General features: G+C 42.8%; 1 protein-coding gene across 5 annotated transcripts in view; it reads right to left on the reverse strand.

The window, feature by feature from the left end:
* Positions 1 to 19,708, reverse strand: part of STAT3 (signal transducer and activator of transcription 3) — a 69,935-nt gene that overhangs the window by 22,339 nt on the left and 27,888 nt on the right. For all 5 annotated transcript variants that reach the window (XM_078437144.2, XM_078437142.2, XM_078437143.2 and 2 more), the window contains 7 exons: positions 10,314 to 10,464; positions 9,255 to 9,399; positions 8,302 to 8,400; positions 1,323 to 1,418; positions 1,047 to 1,128; positions 742 to 836; positions 439 to 590 (listed from right to left, as the gene is read on the reverse strand). In XM_078437144.2, coding sequence (XP_078293270.1) covers positions 439 to 590; positions 742 to 836; positions 1,047 to 1,128; positions 1,323 to 1,418; positions 8,302 to 8,400; positions 9,255 to 9,399; positions 10,314 to 10,441 — 797 coding nt within the window. In that variant the 5' untranslated portion in view covers positions 10,442 to 10,464. The remainder of the gene's footprint in view (positions 1 to 438; positions 591 to 741; positions 837 to 1,046; positions 1,129 to 1,322; positions 1,419 to 8,301; positions 8,401 to 9,254; positions 9,400 to 10,313; positions 10,465 to 19,708) is intronic.

A 19,708-nucleotide genomic window follows, 5' to 3' on the forward strand; every position in this document is an offset into this window, starting at 1 on the left:
TATATACTTAAAATATAGTAACATAAACACATTTTTATCAAAAAGGTGTCGAGGGGTGCCTGGGTGGCTCAGTCAGTTAAGCATCTGACTTAGGCTCAGGTCACGATCTCACATGAGTTCAAGCCCCACATTGGGCTCTGCGCTGACAGCTCAGAGCCTGGAGCCTGCTTCGGATTCTGTGTCTCCCTCTCTCTCTCTGTCTCTCCCCTGCTCACACTCTGTCTCTGTCTCTCAAAAAAATAAACATTTAAAAAATTAAAAAAAAAAAAAAAAAAGGTGTCCAAAAAGGTGAAACTCTTTAGACTCTCAGACTCAATTTGAATATAAAAAAGTCTCCACCTTGGAGACGGAGCACCAACCCCGGAGGCCTGCAGTTACGATCAGGATTTCAGCACAGCTTTCTAGAAAGAAAGGGAACACGTCTCTTTCACCTCTTACCAGTTTTCTAGGCGGTCGAGGCAGATGTTGGGCGGGCCCCCGATGCACGCAATCTGCTGCCGCCTCTTCCAGTCAGCCAGCTCTTCGTCCGTGAGCGTCTTCTGCACATACTCCATGGCTGACAACAGCCCCGCCAACTCACTCACGATGCTCTGGTTGGAAACCCAAACAAAGTCAGAAAACATTTCCTCAGACCGTCTCTAACCACACTCTTTAGTCACTTCCAGAAAAGGAGCTTATCAGAAACCAGCCAAGGTCTGCCACAAGGCGTGGCGGCCGCGCAGGTGAGGGGGATGCTCTTACGCGCCGCATCTGGTCCAGCGCCGTGAGCATCTGTTCCAGCTGCTGCATCTTCTGCCTGGTCACGGACTGGTTGTTTCCATTCAGATCCTGCATGTCTGCGGATGAAGGAAAACCTCCTTGACCTGACGGGATACTGGCACGCTTCACACCTGGCTCCCGGAGGCACCGGTTACCCCCACCCCCGTGTGCCAACGCCCGCCCCCGCCCCTGCCGCAAAGTCTGAATGGGACGCCAGACACAGAAGTCCTGAAACTCAAGTAACTCACTTTCTACAGCAGATTTTAACGTCTCTAATAGTCACTTGCCTCCTTGACTCTTGAGGGTTTTATAGTTGAAGTCAAAGTCATCCTGGAGATTCTCTACGACTTTCATTTTCTGTTCTAGGTCCTGTTTAAGACACAACAAAAAAGAAAAATAGAAGTAAAAAAAAAAAAAAAAAAAAAAAAAAAAGATTTTCCCGGGGGAAGAGGGAAAAGAAAGTTTCTGAGAATTAAAATGAAGCCAAAACCTCAACAGAGACACACGCAGGACCCACAGGCAATGTCCCCAAGGAAAGGCTTCCTGCCCACGACTTGCTTCACCTGTACTCGCTTCCGAACATCTTGCAGGTGCTGCTCCAGCATCTGCTGCTTCTCCGTCACCACGGCGGCCGTGGGGTGGTTGGCCTGGCCCCCTTGCTGCCAAATAAGAGAGCGAACACCCGTGTGAATGCAGGAAACATGGGGGAAAAAAAGCACCTCTGTCCAGTCTCCATCCCACCCACACCCTTCCCGTCTGGCCGAGGTGCTGCTGCCGCCGTGAGGGGAAGGGAAACAGAGGCAGCGTGCCGGGCATCATCAGCACGGTGCCCAGGAGGCTCTCCCGTAGTTTTGCCCGTGTCCTGGCCTTTTTTTGCCCCAGGCCACACTAAAAAGCCACTCTGTGTCGCCCTAGGAGACCACATGTTGAGCTAAGACATGGTCCCTACCTGCAAAAACTTCATCCTAGGTAACGTATGTTAAAAAATTCAGAACAATTATGACAGCAGATTTTCGATGCCCATTTAGTGTAGGTGGTGCCCGACACGTTTTTGCGGGATAATAAAAAACCACTGTTCCCGAGGCGAAATGCTACATGAAGAGAGAATACCTCAGGGGAGAAGGGAAGGGTGGTGCCTTGAAAAGGTCGGAGAGCCCCTGGAATATAAACATGGTAAATTCTATCAAAGTAATAGAAAATCCGGGCTCCTGGCTGGCTCAGTCAAAGGAGCGTGTAGCACTTGATCTCAGGGTGGTGAATTTGAGCCCCATGTTGGGTGTAGAGATTACTTAAGACGAATAAATTAAAAATTTTTTAAAAGACCACATAAAAGCCGCAGTGATCAAGACAGTCTGTGCTGGCATAGGACTGAGGAATCCATCAACAGAACGGAATTGAGAGTCTAGGAAAGACATTATAGACCCAGTTTTTCAAAGCAGAAATTCTCAAAGACAGACTTCACACTGAGTCACCGGATTCTCCTGGCTTTAGGTTCTGTAATCTTGCAAACAGATCTCTATTTGTGCCGCTGGCTCATGTCAAGCCCCAACTACTGATCTCTCTGACTTCTAATCTGTTCTCTATACTGCTACCAGGAGTCTTCAAAAGTGATCCAAACATGCCAGTTCTAGAGGGATCCATTCTCTCCCTCTCCCACGGCCCCCATCCAAGTCCAGAGAACACAAACTTCCCTGAGAAGTTTAGGGAAGGCAACCTCCACCCCTATTTATTCTCTTCATAGGGGGAGTGACTCATCTGATCGGTGAGATTAAGAGAAACACTCTGCACTCACAGATCTTCGAAGAACCCAGCATGTTAGCTGGTGCCTCTCTCCTCCACCTCTGCCTTCCTGGGGCACCCCCAGGGCAGGAGCGAGGGCCTGGTTTCTAGAAGTGGTTCTAGAGATCTATCTCTCAGTGTTAAGTGGGTATTAGTCTATGGTCTCTGAAACTCCACATGGATGTATACTGCTCTGCAAACCCAATCTCTCCATCCCAACATCTAACACAGGGGCAGGCATCTGAAATCCCTCATGGTTACCTGCCCAAACTATGTTTTCCAGTCTCATTTGACCAACAGCACAGCAGATATTTTAGTCTGTGTTTGACTGCCACGTCTATTTCTAAATTGCCATTGCACTTAAAGGGGAAAGGATGTGATTGATTACCACCCACAGAAGCCCGCCTCGAGTACCCTTGTAAAAACCACTGGCTCCAGGTATATCATCTCAGCCCAGCACAGACGTTTCACATAATCTGGTAACAAGCTCAGCCTTCCCTCCCTGTCGATCACCCCAAACTACCCACTCTTCCCCACATACAGCATGTTTTTCACACTCTACCTCCCCACACACTGTCTGCTCTGCCTGACATGTGCTTCTGCACAAGCACACCTGAACTTATTCACCTTCAAACTCAGTGCCACCATTTGCTCTCCTGTAAAACCTTATTCAACTATGGTAGGCAAGATTACTCACATCTTCCTCTGTGTTTCTCTCACTTTGACTGTCTGTATACTTTCAATCCCAACTAGACTGAGAGCAATGATTAGCAGGGATCACATCTACTCGTCTTCCTATCTCCTGGTGCTTTACCCATAAGAGACACTTCAAAATATGCCAGATGATGACAACAGAGAAAATAACAGTAGGGCCTGGGCTGAAGCCTCAAATATCCAACTTGTAGTTCTAGATCAAGGGCTGCAACTTTTTCTAAAAAGGCCAGGTGGTAAATATTTTTGGCTTTGTGGGTCATACAGGCTCTGTTGTAAATACTCAGCCTTGTCACCGCAGCATGAAGACAACCACGGACAAGGCATACGTAAATGGGTGTGGCTGTGTTCCCCAAAATTTCGTTTGCAAAATCAGGCATGGCAGGCTGGATTTGAGCCACGGGCATAGTTTGCCAACGCCTGATCTCTAAGATTGGGAACATCCTTAGGGCACCTACCTCTCATGATAAATAAAGTTGGAGCCTCTACCCAAATTGGCTTAAATCGAATATTTTTATCTTATGGGACAGGATACAAACATAAAGGTTCTCCCCAAAAGAAAGCTCTAGTGATGCCTGGACAACCTCCCTATCTCCAGTGTCTCGAACAGTGAGTGTTATCAGTTACCCTTTCACCCATATCGGAGCACAGCAGTTTCCGCTTAAAGTTCTTCCGTGGGTTCCCGTTTCTTACAGGAGTGGTGACAGTGATCATGATGGTGACAGTGATTGTGACGGCAGCAGCAGAAAGCAGTTAATGCTCATTTCACATGTGTCAGGCACCGTTCTAAGCATTTTACAGGCATGAATTAATTTAGCTCCATGAAGTAGGAACTATAGTCATTCCTACTAGAGGAACACCCCCATTGCCTGAGGCTCCACAGCAAGTGGCATAGCTATGGGGCTCAAACCCAGGCAGTCTGGCCACAGGACCCTTGCAGCAAACTGCTCTTCCAAAGCCCAGCTGTTGGGCATGACTAAAGAGATGTTCACAATATGGCCCTTGACTAGCTGATCATTCCTTATCCAACCAGATGCTGAATTTTCCGCACTCCTCCCAAGAATACACACGTTAAGGTTTCCCTGTCTGAACACGATCTTCTCTCTGCCTGGAGGGCTCTCTCCTCATCAGCCTGGTGCACATGTAATCAGCCTTACGTCTTGGCTCAAACACAATCTCTCTCTCCGTGATACCTTCCCTGACTCCCTCAGTTAGACTTAGATGTCCTTTCTTCTATGTTCCTGCTACATCTTTGTCTTGTAAGAGAAAAAAATGGTACACTTATGTTCATAACGGCATTATTCACAAGAGTCAAAAGGTGGATGTCACCCAAGTGTCCCTCAACAGACAAATGGATAAACAAAATGGGGTATACATACGGTGGAACATTATTTAGTCTTTGAAAGGAAGGAAATTCTCTCTCTGTCCCAAAAATAAATAAAAAACGTTGAAAAAAAAAATTAAAAAAAAAAAAAAAAAAAAAAAAGGGGCGCCTGGGTGGCGCAGCCGGTTGAGCGTCCGACTTCAGCCAGGTCACGATCTCGCGGTCTGTGAGTTCGAGCCCCGCGTCAGGCTCTGGGCTGATGGCTCGGAGCCTGGAGCCTGTTTCCGATTCTGTGTCTCCCTCTCTCTCTGCCCCTCCCCCGTTCATGCTCTGTCTCTCTCTGTCCCAAAAATAAATAAAAAACGTTGAAAAAAAAAAAATTAAAAAAAAAAAAAAAAAAAGAAAGGAAGGAAATTCTGACATGTGATATAACAAGGATAAACTGTGAGGAATTACGGTAAGCGAAATAAACCAGTCACAAAAATACAAACAGTGTTATGATTCCACTTCTAATAAGGTCCCCAGAGTAGTCAAATTCACAGAGACAGAAAGTAGAATGGTGGTTGCCAGTGACTAGAATAAAAGGGGAATGAAAAAGAGCTACTGTTTAACGGGTACAGAATTTTACTTTTGCAAGATGAAAAGCATTCTGAAGACAGGTTGCACAATAATGTTATTGAACTTAACACTACTGACCTATACACTTAAAAATGGTTACGATGGTGGGGCACCTGGCTGGCTCAGTCGGCTGAACGTCTGACTCTTGCTTTTGGCTCAGGTCATGATCTCACGGTTCATGAGTTTGAGCCCCACATCGGGTGAGCTCTAGCCCCGCTCCGGGCTCTGACTCTCTTCTCCTTCTCTCTCCTTCTCTCTCTGAACCTCATGGGATTCTCTCTCTTTCTCTCAGAAAGAAATAAATAGGGATTCCTGGGTGGCTCAGTCAGTTGAGCATCCAACTTCAGCTCAGCTCATGATGTCACGGTTCATGGGTTTGAGCCCCATGCTGGGCTCTGTGCTGACAGCTCAGAGCCTGGAGCCTGCTTCAGATTCTGTGTCTCCCTCTCTCTCTGCTCCTCCCCCGCACTCTATCTCTCTCAAAAATATAAAATAAAAATTATAAATAAGTAAATAAATAAATAAATAAAATTAGATAAAATTCTTAAAATATTTATCCTGAATGCATTCATCTTCCTAAACTCTTGTTAGTTCCAATAGTTTTTCTTTTTTTTTTTTCTTAGCTTATTTATTTTGAGAGAGAGAGAGAAAGAGCGTGAGCAGGGGAGGGGGAGAGGCAGAAGGAGGGAGAATTGCAAGCAGGCTCCTGTCAGCATAGAGGTGTATGCAGGGCTCGAACCCAGGTACCGTGGGATCATGACCCAAGCCAAAATCAAGAGTCAGACACTTAACTGACTGAACCACCCAGGTGCCCCTCCAATAGTGGTGTTTTTGTTTTTTGTTTTTTGTTTCTTTTTAATTATCTCCCTTGGATCTTGTAGGAAGCCCTATCCATCTATAAATAATGACAATTTTGTCTCTAGCTTTCCAACATTTATGCCCTCATTCCTTTTTCTGTCTTACTGTATTGGCTGAATCCTTCAGAAAAACATTAATGGCAAGAGGCATCCTCAATCTTGTAACTGCTTTTAATGAGAATAGTTTAGTGTTCCATCATGTGCATACTGTTCTGTTTGGTTTCTGACAAATATTCTTTATTGTGTTAAGAAAGTTCTGACAAATTTTATTTACTGTGTTAAGAAAGTTTCTTACTTCTTATCTAGAATGGACACTACATTTGTTGTCTAACAAAAATGAGGGTTTTTCTTCTTTATCTTACTAATTTAGTGAATTACATTAATAGAATTCCTAATGTTGAGCCATCCTTGCACTCCTAGAATATAAGCCATGGTTGGTACACTAACTAGGATACCAAAATCGTGATCATTTTCTTTACTTACACTGTCTTTTTTGGGTTTTGATATTAGGATTATTCCAGCCTCATAAAATAAGTTGGAAACATCTCTTTTCTTTCTAGACTTTGGAAGAGTTTGAATGATAACAGAACAATCCATACCATGAAAGTCCGTTAAAATAAAACTTTTAAACCATCGGGCCTATTGGCTTTTTTTGGTGGGAAAGGGAGTGTACAGTTTTTTAAAAGTTTTTTTCAATATATATTTATGGTCACTGATCTATTTAAGTTTTGTTCTTCTTTTTTAGTATATTTTAATTTTACATTTTATTGCATTATAAAACTGTTTGATTTTTCTGTTTCTCCCAGGCCACAACGTCCTCTAAACCAAGGGGTCACGATAACTAGCACAACACAGTAAGATATATCCACACATACACACATAATAGATTGGATATTACAGATATTTTAGATATTCTACATAGATAATATATTAGATGTTCTAGATAGATATGTCTATCATATATCAATATAAGTGATATGTCTGTCATATAACAACAGAAGTGATGGGGCCAGTGGCATGGAACTGTTTCCCAGTGGAAGTTAGTGTCATGTTCTCTCTATCCCCTAGGCTAACCACATCTCTAGCTCTAGTGAGGATATTCTCAAACTTAAGCACAAAAGAGAAATGCACATGAACCTGAATGATTCAGTCTCAAATAATATCCAAGGTGGCACCCAGGAACAGTACCTTATCATACCCCACTCGTGCAAATGTGAACTGGTACAGTCTTTAGAGAAGGGAATCTAGATCTATAAAACTAAAATATATACACCCTTTGACCCAGCAATTCCATGCCTGGAAATTTATCATAGAGAAATCAAAGTGCAAACATAAAGTTGTATAGGGAGACATTGCAGTAGTGTTTATAATGGGGGGAAAAAAACCAGGATGAAGCAAATGTCAAAGAAAGAATAATTGAATAAAGTATAGCAAATCTATACCACAGAATATTATAGAGCAAATAAAGAAAATGAGTTAGCTTTACAGTACTGGACTTAGAAGGATTTATATGACATAATATTAAATGAAAAAAGCAAGAGGCAGAGAAGTAAACCCATTTAAATATGATATGTGTGTGTGTGTGTGTGTGTGTGTGTATTTTCTGTGTGTGTGTGTGTGTGTGTGTATTTTCTGTAATCTATATGAGTCTGGAGAAAGGTATGAAACCATATATACCACACTATTAATGTTGGTTTCCTGGGAAGAGATAATAAAGGAAGGGAGTGACATTGCAGATTTTTGTAAAACTTTCTTCCCTGTACCATTGTGTAATGTTAAAAAAAAAATTTTTTTTTATTTTTTATTTTTATTTTTTTTTTTTTTAATTTTTTTTTTAATGTTTATTTATTTTTGAGACAGAGAGAGACAGAGCATGAATGGGGGAGGGGCAGAGAGAGAGGGAGACACAGAATCGGAAGCAGGCTCCAGGCTCTGAGCCATCAGCCCAGAGCCTGACGCGGGGCTCGAACTCACGAACCGTGAGATCGTGACCTGAGCTGAAGTCGGACGCTCAACCGACTGAGCCACCCAGGCGCCCCTTAAAAAAAAATTTTTTTTTAAAGGAGAGTGCATTATATACTCAAGAAAAAAAAAATGAATTCTTTTCATTGCATAGAAGAAAAAACACCAAAACACCCACTTCTACCATGGAGGTCGGTGCACGCCCTAACAACTGGGTAAGAGCAAGCACATCTTTGAACGTCAGAAGGAAAGCACATCTTCAATAGTGCTTTGTTTCTTCCCACGGCTCACCTGGGCTGCAGTGGCCGCAGTCTGGAGCAGGCGGGACTCTTCCCACAGGCACCGGGCCACAATTCGGGCAATCTCCATTGGCTTCTCCAGATACCTGCTCTGTAGGTGGGAGAGAGAGAATGAAAAGTAGTAGCAGCAGACTAAGGAAATGCGGATCCAACTTTGCTAACTTAAAGCTAACTTCCTCATAGATTGATGAGCATTACATCTACTATATGAAACAATAAAACGAGGGCCTCAGAGCCTGACCCCCACCAGTGGGAGATGAAGGGGCAAACAGGAAAAAGATCGTCACGAGCTGTACACCTGTGACTGAAGACATGTTAGTCTGAGTCTTTGGACAGTATGTTATTCTGGTCAAAGGCAACAGACTTTGTCTAAGAGTATCCAGTTATGGTCAAACATTTAACATTTAAAAATAAGTCACTGGAGCACCTGGGTGGCTCAGTCGGTTGAGCATCCGACTTCGGCTCAGGTTATGATCTCACGGTTCGTGGGTTCAAGCCCTGTACCAGGCTCTATGCTGACAGCTCAGAGCCTGGAGCCTGCTTCAGATCCTGTGTGTGTCTCTCTCTGTCCCTCCCCTGCTTGTGCGCTCTCTCTCTCTCTCTCAAAAATAAACATTTTTTAAAGTTTCTTAAAAAATGAATAAAAATTAAAAAATAAAAATAACTCATCTTCCTATGAAACCACTAGTTACTGATCATGTTATTAACATGCTAACACAATATAATTAACATAACAATCCTAGCATTACCTCAACAGACAAAAGAAGCGGATTTCAGATAAAGATGCTCAAGGGTGGGTATACGGAGGTTTGAGAAAGGGCTACTAGCTTCTCCTTTGATTGAAAGTACAAGATAGGATCTCAATACTTAGCCAAATGAGAAAAGAAATACTCCCTGGACAGAAAGTGAACACCCTACTCTGCGGGGTCAAGTTTCTCATCACACCTGAAGGAACTGCTTGATTCTTCGCAGATTGTGCTGATAGAGAACATTCGATTCCTGTAGGAAACGGCTGTACTGCTGGTCGATCTCACCCAAGAGATTATGAAACACCAAAGTAGCATGTGATTCTTTGCTGGCCGCATATGCCCTAGGAAAAAGAAGAAGGATATAGAATGATTCTGAAACCTACACACACATGCGCATGCACACGCATAGAAACCATCAAGGAGGGTAGAAAACAAGGCAAACCCGATGCTTTAACCCACTCATCACTTAGATTCACCTTGCTGAGCAACAAGAAATATTATGAATTCAATGATTATTAACAATTATTCCAGATCCCAGTAGCCACTGTCAGAGTCTATACTTATAATAAAAATATTCAGGTGAAGTGGACAGATACGCTGTTGTGCTTTTAAATTCTTAGCTCTGAGGTCAGATTAGTAGTAGCTAATAAGCAATCCCAGGCTGGCATGGTCTATCTCCATCCTCTCTGCATCATCTCCCTGGCCCCTCACCAAACTCTAGAAAAACTAGGTCACAGGCCGGAATGAAATGAAAATTAATAGGTAGATCTGAACACATTAAAATGAAGGAAACGGTCATTGGAATTCTGTGCCATTATCTCCTCTATGAAAGAGTCTATTTCTCTTATCTGTGTCTCTTCCTATAACTAAAAGGGAATCAGAATTATGGGCCCGAATCTCTACCCATGCCAGAACTTTCATTGAGATAAAAAATATTTGTAGCACATGCCTGGAGTGTCAGAACACACAGAGGATCTCACCAAGTCAATGAGATCCAAATCAGCCTTCAAAACATCCACCACCAGGCAGGCTGCTTCAATGTGCCAAGAGACAGTTGCCCGCACACACTTCTAATACAGAAAACGTTTTTACAAGACCGAGAGTACCTCTTTATCTCCTGATCTCTTTCACCCCACCACCTACACCCCTAAGTTTTTTGATGAAATAGTTAGCACAGAATGAAGCTACAGCACGTTACGTCTCTTGACTCAAACCAAAACCTGACAATTTGGGGAGTTTCTCAGGAAGGACTTACCAATCTTGACTCTCAATCCAAGGGGCCAGAAACTGCCGCAGCTCCATCGGGAAGCTGTCACTGTACAGCTGATGAAGCTGCTCCAGGTACCGTGTGTCGAGCTGCTGTAGCTGATTCCATTGGGCCATCCTGCGGGAGTCAGGGGTCCCAGCTGTAAACCAAAGTGTTCATATGGTCACTGCAAGCCCAAGTAGGAGTCAATAATCTAGAAACACCCCACCTACCCAACACAGGCATCAGATCTGCGCTTAGGAATAAAAGATGCTTTGGAAAGGATCCTGGGTGGTTCTCCCCGTGTACAACAATACGTACACATTCACAGTCTCTAACTCTGGAACCACGTGGCAACTTCTTATTGGCTAGGATGTCAAGGTCAGCATGGCCTCTGCCAAGTTCCAGAATCCATTATCTACCAGAAGTATGTGAAGCTGAAAAATTACATAACTTCCAGGTTTCCACTTCCTCATCAGAGGAAGAGATCATAATTTCTATTTCTCATGGTTGTTGAGATAATTCCAAAGAACCCAGCCCAGTGCCTGGCACACAACAGATGCTGAACAGATGTTAGCTCCTTCCTTTCCACCCAATCCCTCCTTTTCACTGGGTAAACTGGAAGGAATGTACACCAAACCTAAACTAAAACCAAAATGCGGGATGTGGCTGCTCAGGGAGGACGGAGAGCAAAACTCAAGGAATACAGGTTTAAAAGTATAAGCAAGGACCTGCCTGGGATTCTCCGACTCAATGAAAAGTAATTTTGTTTTGAAAGTTCTCATTCCGGGATGAGAAAGAAGAGATGCTAAATACCAGGCATACAAGTTTTGTCCCCAGGCATACAAGCTCATGAATACACCAGGGAAATGCTCAGGTATGAGAAACCAGCCTGGCTAACCACCTTTAGTCCTCTTTCTGAATAGCTTGGGTCACGGAAATATCATTTTTTTTTTCCAAAAAATTTTTAATGTTTGTATTCATTTTTGAGACAGAGTAAGACAGAGCATGAGCAGGGGAGGGGCAGAGAGAGAGGGAGACACAGAATCCAAAGCAGGCTCCAGGCTCTGAGCTGTGAGCACAGAGCCTGACGTGGGGCTCAAGCTCATGGACTGTGAGATCATGACCTGAGCCGAAGTCGGACGCTTAACCAACTGAGCCACCCAGGCGCCCCCCCCCCTTTTTTTTTTTTTTTTTGAGAGAGAGAGAGAGCACGAAAGCAGGTATTGGGGCAGAGGGAGGGGGAAAGACAGAATCTTAAGCAGCCTCCATGCCTAGTGCAGAGCTGGACAAGGGCTCTATGCAACAACCATAAGATCATGACTTGAGCCAAAATCAAGAGCTGGACACTCAACCAACTGAGCCACCCAGGCGTGCCATGGAAACATCAGTACAGACCAAGCAGTCTTAAGAGGTTGTAAAAATGACTACGAGTAATAGCCAAAGAGTGACATATGTACAGATCAAAGTATACTGAGATGGTTCTCTGGGATTGTGAGAACATTTAATGAAAGACTGAAGGCACACAAACATGTACACTTATCCAGAGTTCTTTATTTATTTCTCAGAGGAGGCATGAAGAAGCACCCTTATAACTGCCCCTTTCATAAAAATTACGGAGTCAGGGCACCTGAGTGGCCCAGTCAGTTAAGCATCCAACTTTGGCTCAGGTCATAACCTCATGGTTTGTGAGTTTAAGTCCCACATTGGGCTCTGTGCTATTAGTGCAGAGCCCATCTTGGATCCTGTCTGTGTCTCCCTCCCTCCCTCCCTCCCTCCCTCTCTCTCTCTCTGCCCCTCCCCCACTCACTCTCATTCTCTCTCTCTCTCTCTCTCTCTCTCAAAAATAAACATAAATAAACAAATAAATATTTAAAAAATCATAAAAATTACAGAGCAAACTGGTAACAAAACCAACAGGTCTTGGGGTGCCTGGGTGGTTCACTTGGTTGAGCGTCCAACTTCGGCTCAGGTCCCGATCTCACAGCTCGTGGGTTCGAGCCCCGCGTCAGGCTCTGTGCTGACAGCTCGGAGCCTGGAGCCTGCTTCGGATTCTGTGCCTCCCTCTCTCTCTGCCCCTAACCCACCTGCATTCTGCCTCTGTCTCTCTCAAAAATAAAAATTAAAACAAAACAAAACAAAACAAAAAACCAATAGGTCTTCTGTTCCCCAAGCGGCAAGTATAATGGTAGCTAAGTGATTCAGGATCAGGTTTTTGTACAGAAACTAAGAGGCCTGTGCTGCAGGTTCCTTCCCACTTTTGTGGGAACACACACAGAATAACCTGCCTGCTACTGCCAGGGTGCAGGATCCCAAAGGTGCCATCAGCTGTCAAGCTCTCAAGCATACATTCAAGAAAGCACAGGCAGGACCTTCCCAGTGGTCTTTTTTTTTTTTTTTTTTTTTTTAACGTTTATTTATTTTTGAGACAAAGAGAGACAGAGCATGACGGGGGAGGGTCAGAGAGAGGGAGACACAGAATCCGAAACAGGCTCCAGGCTCTGAGCTGTCAGCACAGAGACCGACGTGGGGCTCGAACTCACGGACCTTGAGATCATGACCCGAGCCGAAGTCGGCCGCTTAACTGACTGAGCCACCCAGGCGCCCCCCGCAGTGGTCTTTTATACTGAACAATGAACAATCTAAGGAACACCATCCAAAAGAGATGTAATGCAAGCCACATACAGAATCTTGGGTTTTCTAGTAGCCATATTAAAAAACTAAAAAGAAACAAGTAAATTAAAATTTTTTAAATTGTTTAGTTATTTTTTTTTTTTTTGAGAGAGAGAACGCAAGTGGGGGAGGGGCAAAGAGAGGGAGAGACATGGAATCCGAAGCAGGCTCCAGGCTCTGAGCTGTCAGCACAGAGACCAATGTGGGGCTCAGACTCACAGAGAGTGAGATCATGACCTGAGCTGAAGCTGGACACTTAACCAGCTGAGCCACCCAGGCGCCCCACGAGAGCATGAAACTCTTGATCTCAGGCTTGTGAGTTCAAGCCTCGCGTGGGGCACAGGCTTACTTAAAAAAATAATAAATAATAAAATTAAAAACACTTAAAATATATAGTATATATATACATATCTATGTAGATATATATACATAGGTATATATATCTACATAGATATACATAGACATACATATCTATCTATATAGAGTATAAAATGTTATCACTTCAACATATAACTGCACAAAAATTAATGAGATACTTTATATTCTTCCTCTGGTACTGACTTCTCTAAATCCGGTGTGTAATTTACACTTATAGCACAGACCTGAGGTATTTCCCTCCTCATGTACCAAGGGCTTAAATTCCACTGATGAAAAAATTCAATAAAGCAAAGAGATGAGAATTTCAGAATGAGATATTTGCCCCAATCAGACCAATACATTTCCACAAATAAATTCAATTTTCCAACAGCATTAGAGGGGAATTAAGTAAGTTTCCTGGGTGCTTGGGAATTTTTTTTTTTCTAAACAATGTCTTCTATCCTCTTAGGAACCTCCCAAACACGTTCATCTACCATGCCTTTGCGGTTGCCCCTCTCCTTGCCACCCCCAAGACCAAACTGCCACAGGACAGATGCTGCTTGGGCAGTGGTACATGTATACCAAACACTGGCTGGAATGAAAGGGGTAGCTGAGGCACTATAACCGTGGCGTGTGTTACCCTCAATAAGAAATCAAAGGCCATTAGAATTCTCTTACAATATTCACATTAGGGCCGAGTTAAAATCTGCCTCAGAACTAAAAGTGTCAAGATCTGCCTTATGTTTCTCAGGATGTGATCTGCATAGAAATCTGTATAATATGTCAATTTATGTAGAGTCTACTGCACACAAATGTGTTGAAACTCTAGATTTACATTAATTCAATATGGTGGCCACTAGCCACATGTGGCTAGTGAGCACTCAAAATGTGGCTAGTTCAAACTGAGATATACTGTAAGTGTAAAATGTACAGTGGGTTTTGAAGACTTAATACAAAAAAAAAAAGAATGTAAAATATCTCACTAATGTTGAAATGATAATATCTTGGATGTACTGGGTTAAATAAAATATATTATTAAAATTAATTTCACTAAATCTTTCTACTTCTAATGTGGCTACTAGAAAATTTAACATTACAGGGGCACCTGGGTGGCTCAGTCTGTTAAGCGGCCGACTTCGTCTCAGGTCACAATCTCACAGTTTGTGAGTTCAAGCCCCGCACCAGGCTCTGTGCTGACAGCTCAGAGCCTGGAGCCTGCTTCAGATTCTGTCTCCCTCTCTCTCTGCCCCTCCCCCGCTCATGTTCTGTCTCTCTCTCAAAAATAAATAAACATTAAAAAAAATTTTTAATTAAAAAGAAAATTTAACATTACTTATGTGACTTGCATTCTATTTTTATTGGATACTGCTGCTCTTGTGTAACCAAAAAGCTATAGTTTTCCTAATAAAGGATTTAAAGAAATAGACTTTTTTTTTTTTTTTTTTTTAAGTACACTCTATCCCAATGTGAGACTTGAACTCCCAACCCTGAGATCAAGAGGTGCCTGCCCTACAGACTGAGCCAGCCAGGGACCCCTAGACACTCACTTTTTATAAAATTCAGTGTTATAAATTGATAAAAAATAGACTGATTATTTAATTGCTTATCTTGGATACAAATGTAGAGCCATCACAGTCTATTCCCTGATGTTCCATGTTAGAGCCACAAAGCAACATCCCATCACACCTGCTCAATTAGAGATGAATGTTGAGGTCACACATGAATGTCTGCATTTTCAAACCATTAAAAAAAATTACAAGTTCTTGAAAATTGCCCAATTCATTTCAAGTCCACAACTCAGAGGGGTTTTTGTTGTTGAGGTTTTGGTTTTAGTGGGGAGACAACACAAATGGGATATAGTTAAGTAGTACAATAATTATGTCATTACTTAGACCAGAAACCAGTTACTAGTTTTTTCCCATAAAATTAAAGCAAAAATGACTGACGTTATGCTCTACTTCTTAGTCTAGTCACTCTAGGTAATATCGTAATAGCTATCCTATTTTTTTTTTTAATCAATGTAAATTGAAGGCAGAGAGCAGGTAGTATTTTTAAGGAGAACATGGGCAAAGAGTCAAATAGTGCTGATCTCCTTACAGGCTGCTTAGCTACAAACCCTATTTCATTAACAGCAGCTACAGGGCAATCAGCCCACATGCTCTTCAGAAGAATTGCATATCCTTAAGAGATCACTAGCCAGATTGTCTATGAAAACCATTGCCAACTAGCTTGTGGCAACTGTTTTACTGGAAAAAGTTTTACAAGAGCCTACTTTATTTCACAATCTCAGTTCTGGTTTTTCAAATCACAAATTAATCTAAAGAGCTCCATGTAAGGTCTAACTAAAGGATTTCTCATCTGCAGAATAGGGGGAAGCCTGTGATTTAATAACCACTTTCACTGAACAGCAGGACACACAGAAAATGATTTGCACAATTTGAATGCCAAGTATCATTCTGGGTGCACAGGAGAGAAATGAGTTCATTCCATACAGGGGCTGGCTTAGGGCATGACATCGGGCGTCGTTCTCTCAAGGTGTAAGTGCTAAGTTTAGGTTAGCAGACAGGAGGTGCCAGCATAGGAGGGGAACCTCAGTGTGATCGTGTTCTCTACAACTTTAGAGAAAAGAAAAATAAAAATGAAACAGTAAGTCACCAAAGACTTTCCGGACTTTTCAAAACAGGAATTTCTCAACCCCTTGGGGGTAACTTACCAACAAGTCATAAAGCAAACAGCTATTGTCTAATGGGGAACTTATTACTGTAAAGATCACTAAAAAGTTTATCCAAAGTCACAGTTCTCATTTATGTACTGCATTCTAAGGAAACCAAGAGATGTGTTGAGAAACACAAATCAGGACTGCTTACGAAAGGGATTCATTACATCACTATATAAAACTTCATTTTAAATTCAGATTTGCACTTCACATCCATGCGCCAGTGCGTTTATGACAGGGGCAGTGGAGTGAGGAGCCAAAGTGAGGAGAGAGACAAAAGCCAGGGGCATACAACAATCCAAAACAGAAAGTGATCTAAAGATAATTTCTGTTCCACCTTGCAATGTGTCACAAGACTCTCCTTTGGGTGTTAGCCACAATCTATGTTCGAAATACCTATATTATAAATAGAGCATAGACATATTTTATTGGTTGCCTATTCTAACATCCTCTTTGCTGTTAGAAAAGGCCAGTGACTAAGGCAACCAAAGTATAAAGTAACAGAAATCCAACAGATAAAATCACCCAGGGGCACCTGGGTGGCTCATCCAACTCTTGGGTTTGGGTTCAGGTCATGATCTCATGGTTCGTGGGTTTAAGCCCTGTGTCGAGCTCCACACTGACAGTGCAGAGCCGGCTTGGGATTCTCTCTCCCTCTCCCTCTCTAAAATAAATAAAATAAGCATTAAAAAAAAAAAAAAAACTTAAGGGGAAAAAAAAAAGATAAAATCACCCATATCCTACCATCCCACTCTCCAGAACTACAGTTGACATGTTCATGTAATACCTTTTAACCTACTCAGAGTGTGTATATATTTTCTCTCTTCTAAAATATTAGGGGTGGGGTGCCTAGGTGGCTCAGTAAGTTAAATATCCAACTCTTGATCTCAGCTCAGATCTTGATCTCAGGGTCATCAGTTTAAGCCCTGCATTAGACTCCACACTGGGCATGAAGCCTACTTTGAAAATTAATTAATTAACTAATTAATTAAAATATAAGGGGTACCTAGCTGGCTTAGTCGGTGGAGCATGCAACTCTTGATCTCGAGGTTGTAAATTCGAGCCCCACATTGGGCTAGAGATTACTTAAAAATAAATCTTAAAACATTAGGACCATTGTAATTTTACAGCTTTATATTCACTTTTAATTTTTTAAAATTTTTATATATATAGAGAGAGAGAGAGAGCGCATGTGAGTGGGGGAGGGGGCAGAGGGAGAGAGGGAAAAAGGGAAGGGGAGGGGAAGAGGGAGGGGGAGGGAAGGGGGAGAGGGAAAGAGGGAGGGAGAGAGGGAGGGAGGGAGGGAGAGTGAGAGGGAGGGAGGGAGGGACAGAGAGAGACAGAGAGAGAGAGACAGAGAGAGAGAGAATCCCAAGCAGGCTCCATGCTTAGCACAGAGACTGACAAAGGGCTCAATCTCACAACTGCGATATCATGACCTGAGCCCAAAATCTAGAGTCAGACACTCAACCAGCTGAGACACCCAGGCACCCCACAGAGCCTACATTTAAATATTACAACTTTAGGGTGCGTGGGTGGCTCAGTCATTTAAGCGTTCAACTTCGGCTCAGGTCATGTTCTCGCCATTTGTGGGTTCAAGCCTTGCATCGGGCTCTGTGCTGACAGCTCAGAGCCTGGAGCCTGCTTCGGATTCTGTGTCTCCCTCTCTCTCTGCCCTTCCCCTGGTCACACTCTGTCTCTCTGTCTCTCAAAAATAAATAAATGTTAAATTTTTTTTTTTAATATTACAGCTTTACCTATTTAACCATTTGTAATTTAACTATTCATAATTACTTTAGACATTAAGACTCTGGAATTTCAAATTAGAAAAAGATAATTCAAAATAAGTATGCTTGTATAGTAAATATATAATATCGTTGCTTACAAATCCAAATAGTACCTTTATAAGGTAGAAGATCAAGTGTTTGCCTTTACAATAAGTTTATATATAAATCTAATTTTAATTTCCTTAAAAGACAAAATATTGGGGCGCCTGGGTGGCGCAGTCGGTTAAGCGTCCGACTTCAGCCAGGTCACGATCTCACGGTCCGTGGGTTCGAGCCCCGCGTCAGGCTCTGGGCTGATGGCTCGGAGCCTGGAGCCTGCTTCCGATTCTGTGTCTCCCTCTCTCTCTCTGCCCCTCCCCCGTTCATGCTCTGTCTCTCTCCCAAAAAAATAAATAAAAAATGTTGAAAAAAAAAATTAAAAAAAAAAAAGACAAAATATTAACAGCTGAGTGCCCAATCCAACTACACCTATTGTAATATTCAAATATATTTAGTTACAAATAATAGGATTTGCTTTAAAGTCAGAAACCAACTCTTCCTTGTAAAAATGGACACTGAGATCTAAAAGAACGTGAATTATAGTTCCCTACTAACGTGACAAATTTGAGTATATAGAAGAAGTACTAAATTACTGGGGAGTAGAGCTCAGAAAAGTGAGAACAAGGACAATTTTTTTTATTAAAAATTTTTTTTAATATTTATTTTTGAGAGAGAGAGAGAGAGAGAGCATGAGCAGGACAGGGGCAGAGAGAGAGGGAGACACAGAATCTGAAGCAGGCTCTAGGCTCTAAGCTGTCAGCACAGAGCCTGACGTGGGGCTCGAACTCACAGACCGTGAGATCATGACCTGAGCCACAGTCAGACGCTCAACCGACTGAGCCACCCAGCTGCCCTATATCTACCAGTCATCTTTGACAAAAGGATTCCGAGAACTATGAATTAACAAGGTCTCCAGTTATTTCAGATCTAGTAAGTGTCAAGGAATTTCTTTTTTTTTTTTTTTTTTTTTTGATGTTTCTATTTATTTCTGAGACAGAGAGAGACAGAGCATAAGCGGGGAGGGGCAGAGAGACAGGGAGACACAGAATCCGAAGTAGGCTCCAGGCTCCAAGCTGTCAGCACAGACCCCGATGCGAGGCTCGAACTCACAAACCGTGAGATCATTGCCTGGGCCAAAGTCAGTCGCTCAACCGACTGAGCCACCCAGGCGCCCCTCTTTTTTTTTTTAAGGTTATTTATCTATTTTGAAAGACAAAGACAGCACAAGCAAGGAAGGGTCAGAGAGAGAGAATCCCAAGCAGGCTCCACGCTGGCAGCATGGAGCCAAACACAGGGCTTGAACCCATAAACCTCCAGATCATGATCTGAGCCGAAACCAAGAGTCAGAAGCTCAACCAAACGTGCCACCCAGGTGCCCCAGTGTCAAAGAATTTTTAAAAAATGGACGTATTCTCCATACTTGATTTGGGATCGGCACCATATTTGATCACAAATATCTCAGATGAAAGGCGCAACAATATAAACCTAATTCCCTCTAAACTGAAAGTAACACAATTAGACAAGCTTCATCAATTACTCAGTACTCAGTTTATGGTTGAGGCTGCCTGATCACAGGTCTGAGCTCTGGATAAAAACCACAAAACAGACCAAATGTGTGCGTCACTTGGTGACACTTCCACTCCCCCAACCAGACAGACTCCTCCGAGGCAGGGTGGTGTGAGGTCAAGCACAACGGGAGGCTCTGACACTGGATGGGCCTGAGTGCAAACCCTGCCTGCCATTTTATCAGCTATTTCTTTTCAAGACATTACTTGACTACTGAACAGGCTTTTTCTTCAGTAAAATGGGGAAGGACCGCTCTTTGGGAAGAC

Source organism: Panthera onca, chromosome E1 (assembly GCF_046562875.1).
Source record: "Panthera onca isolate mPanOnc1 chromosome E1, mPanOnc1 haplotype 2, whole genome shotgun sequence".
NCBI lineage: Eukaryota > Metazoa > Chordata > Mammalia > Carnivora > Felidae > Panthera > Panthera onca.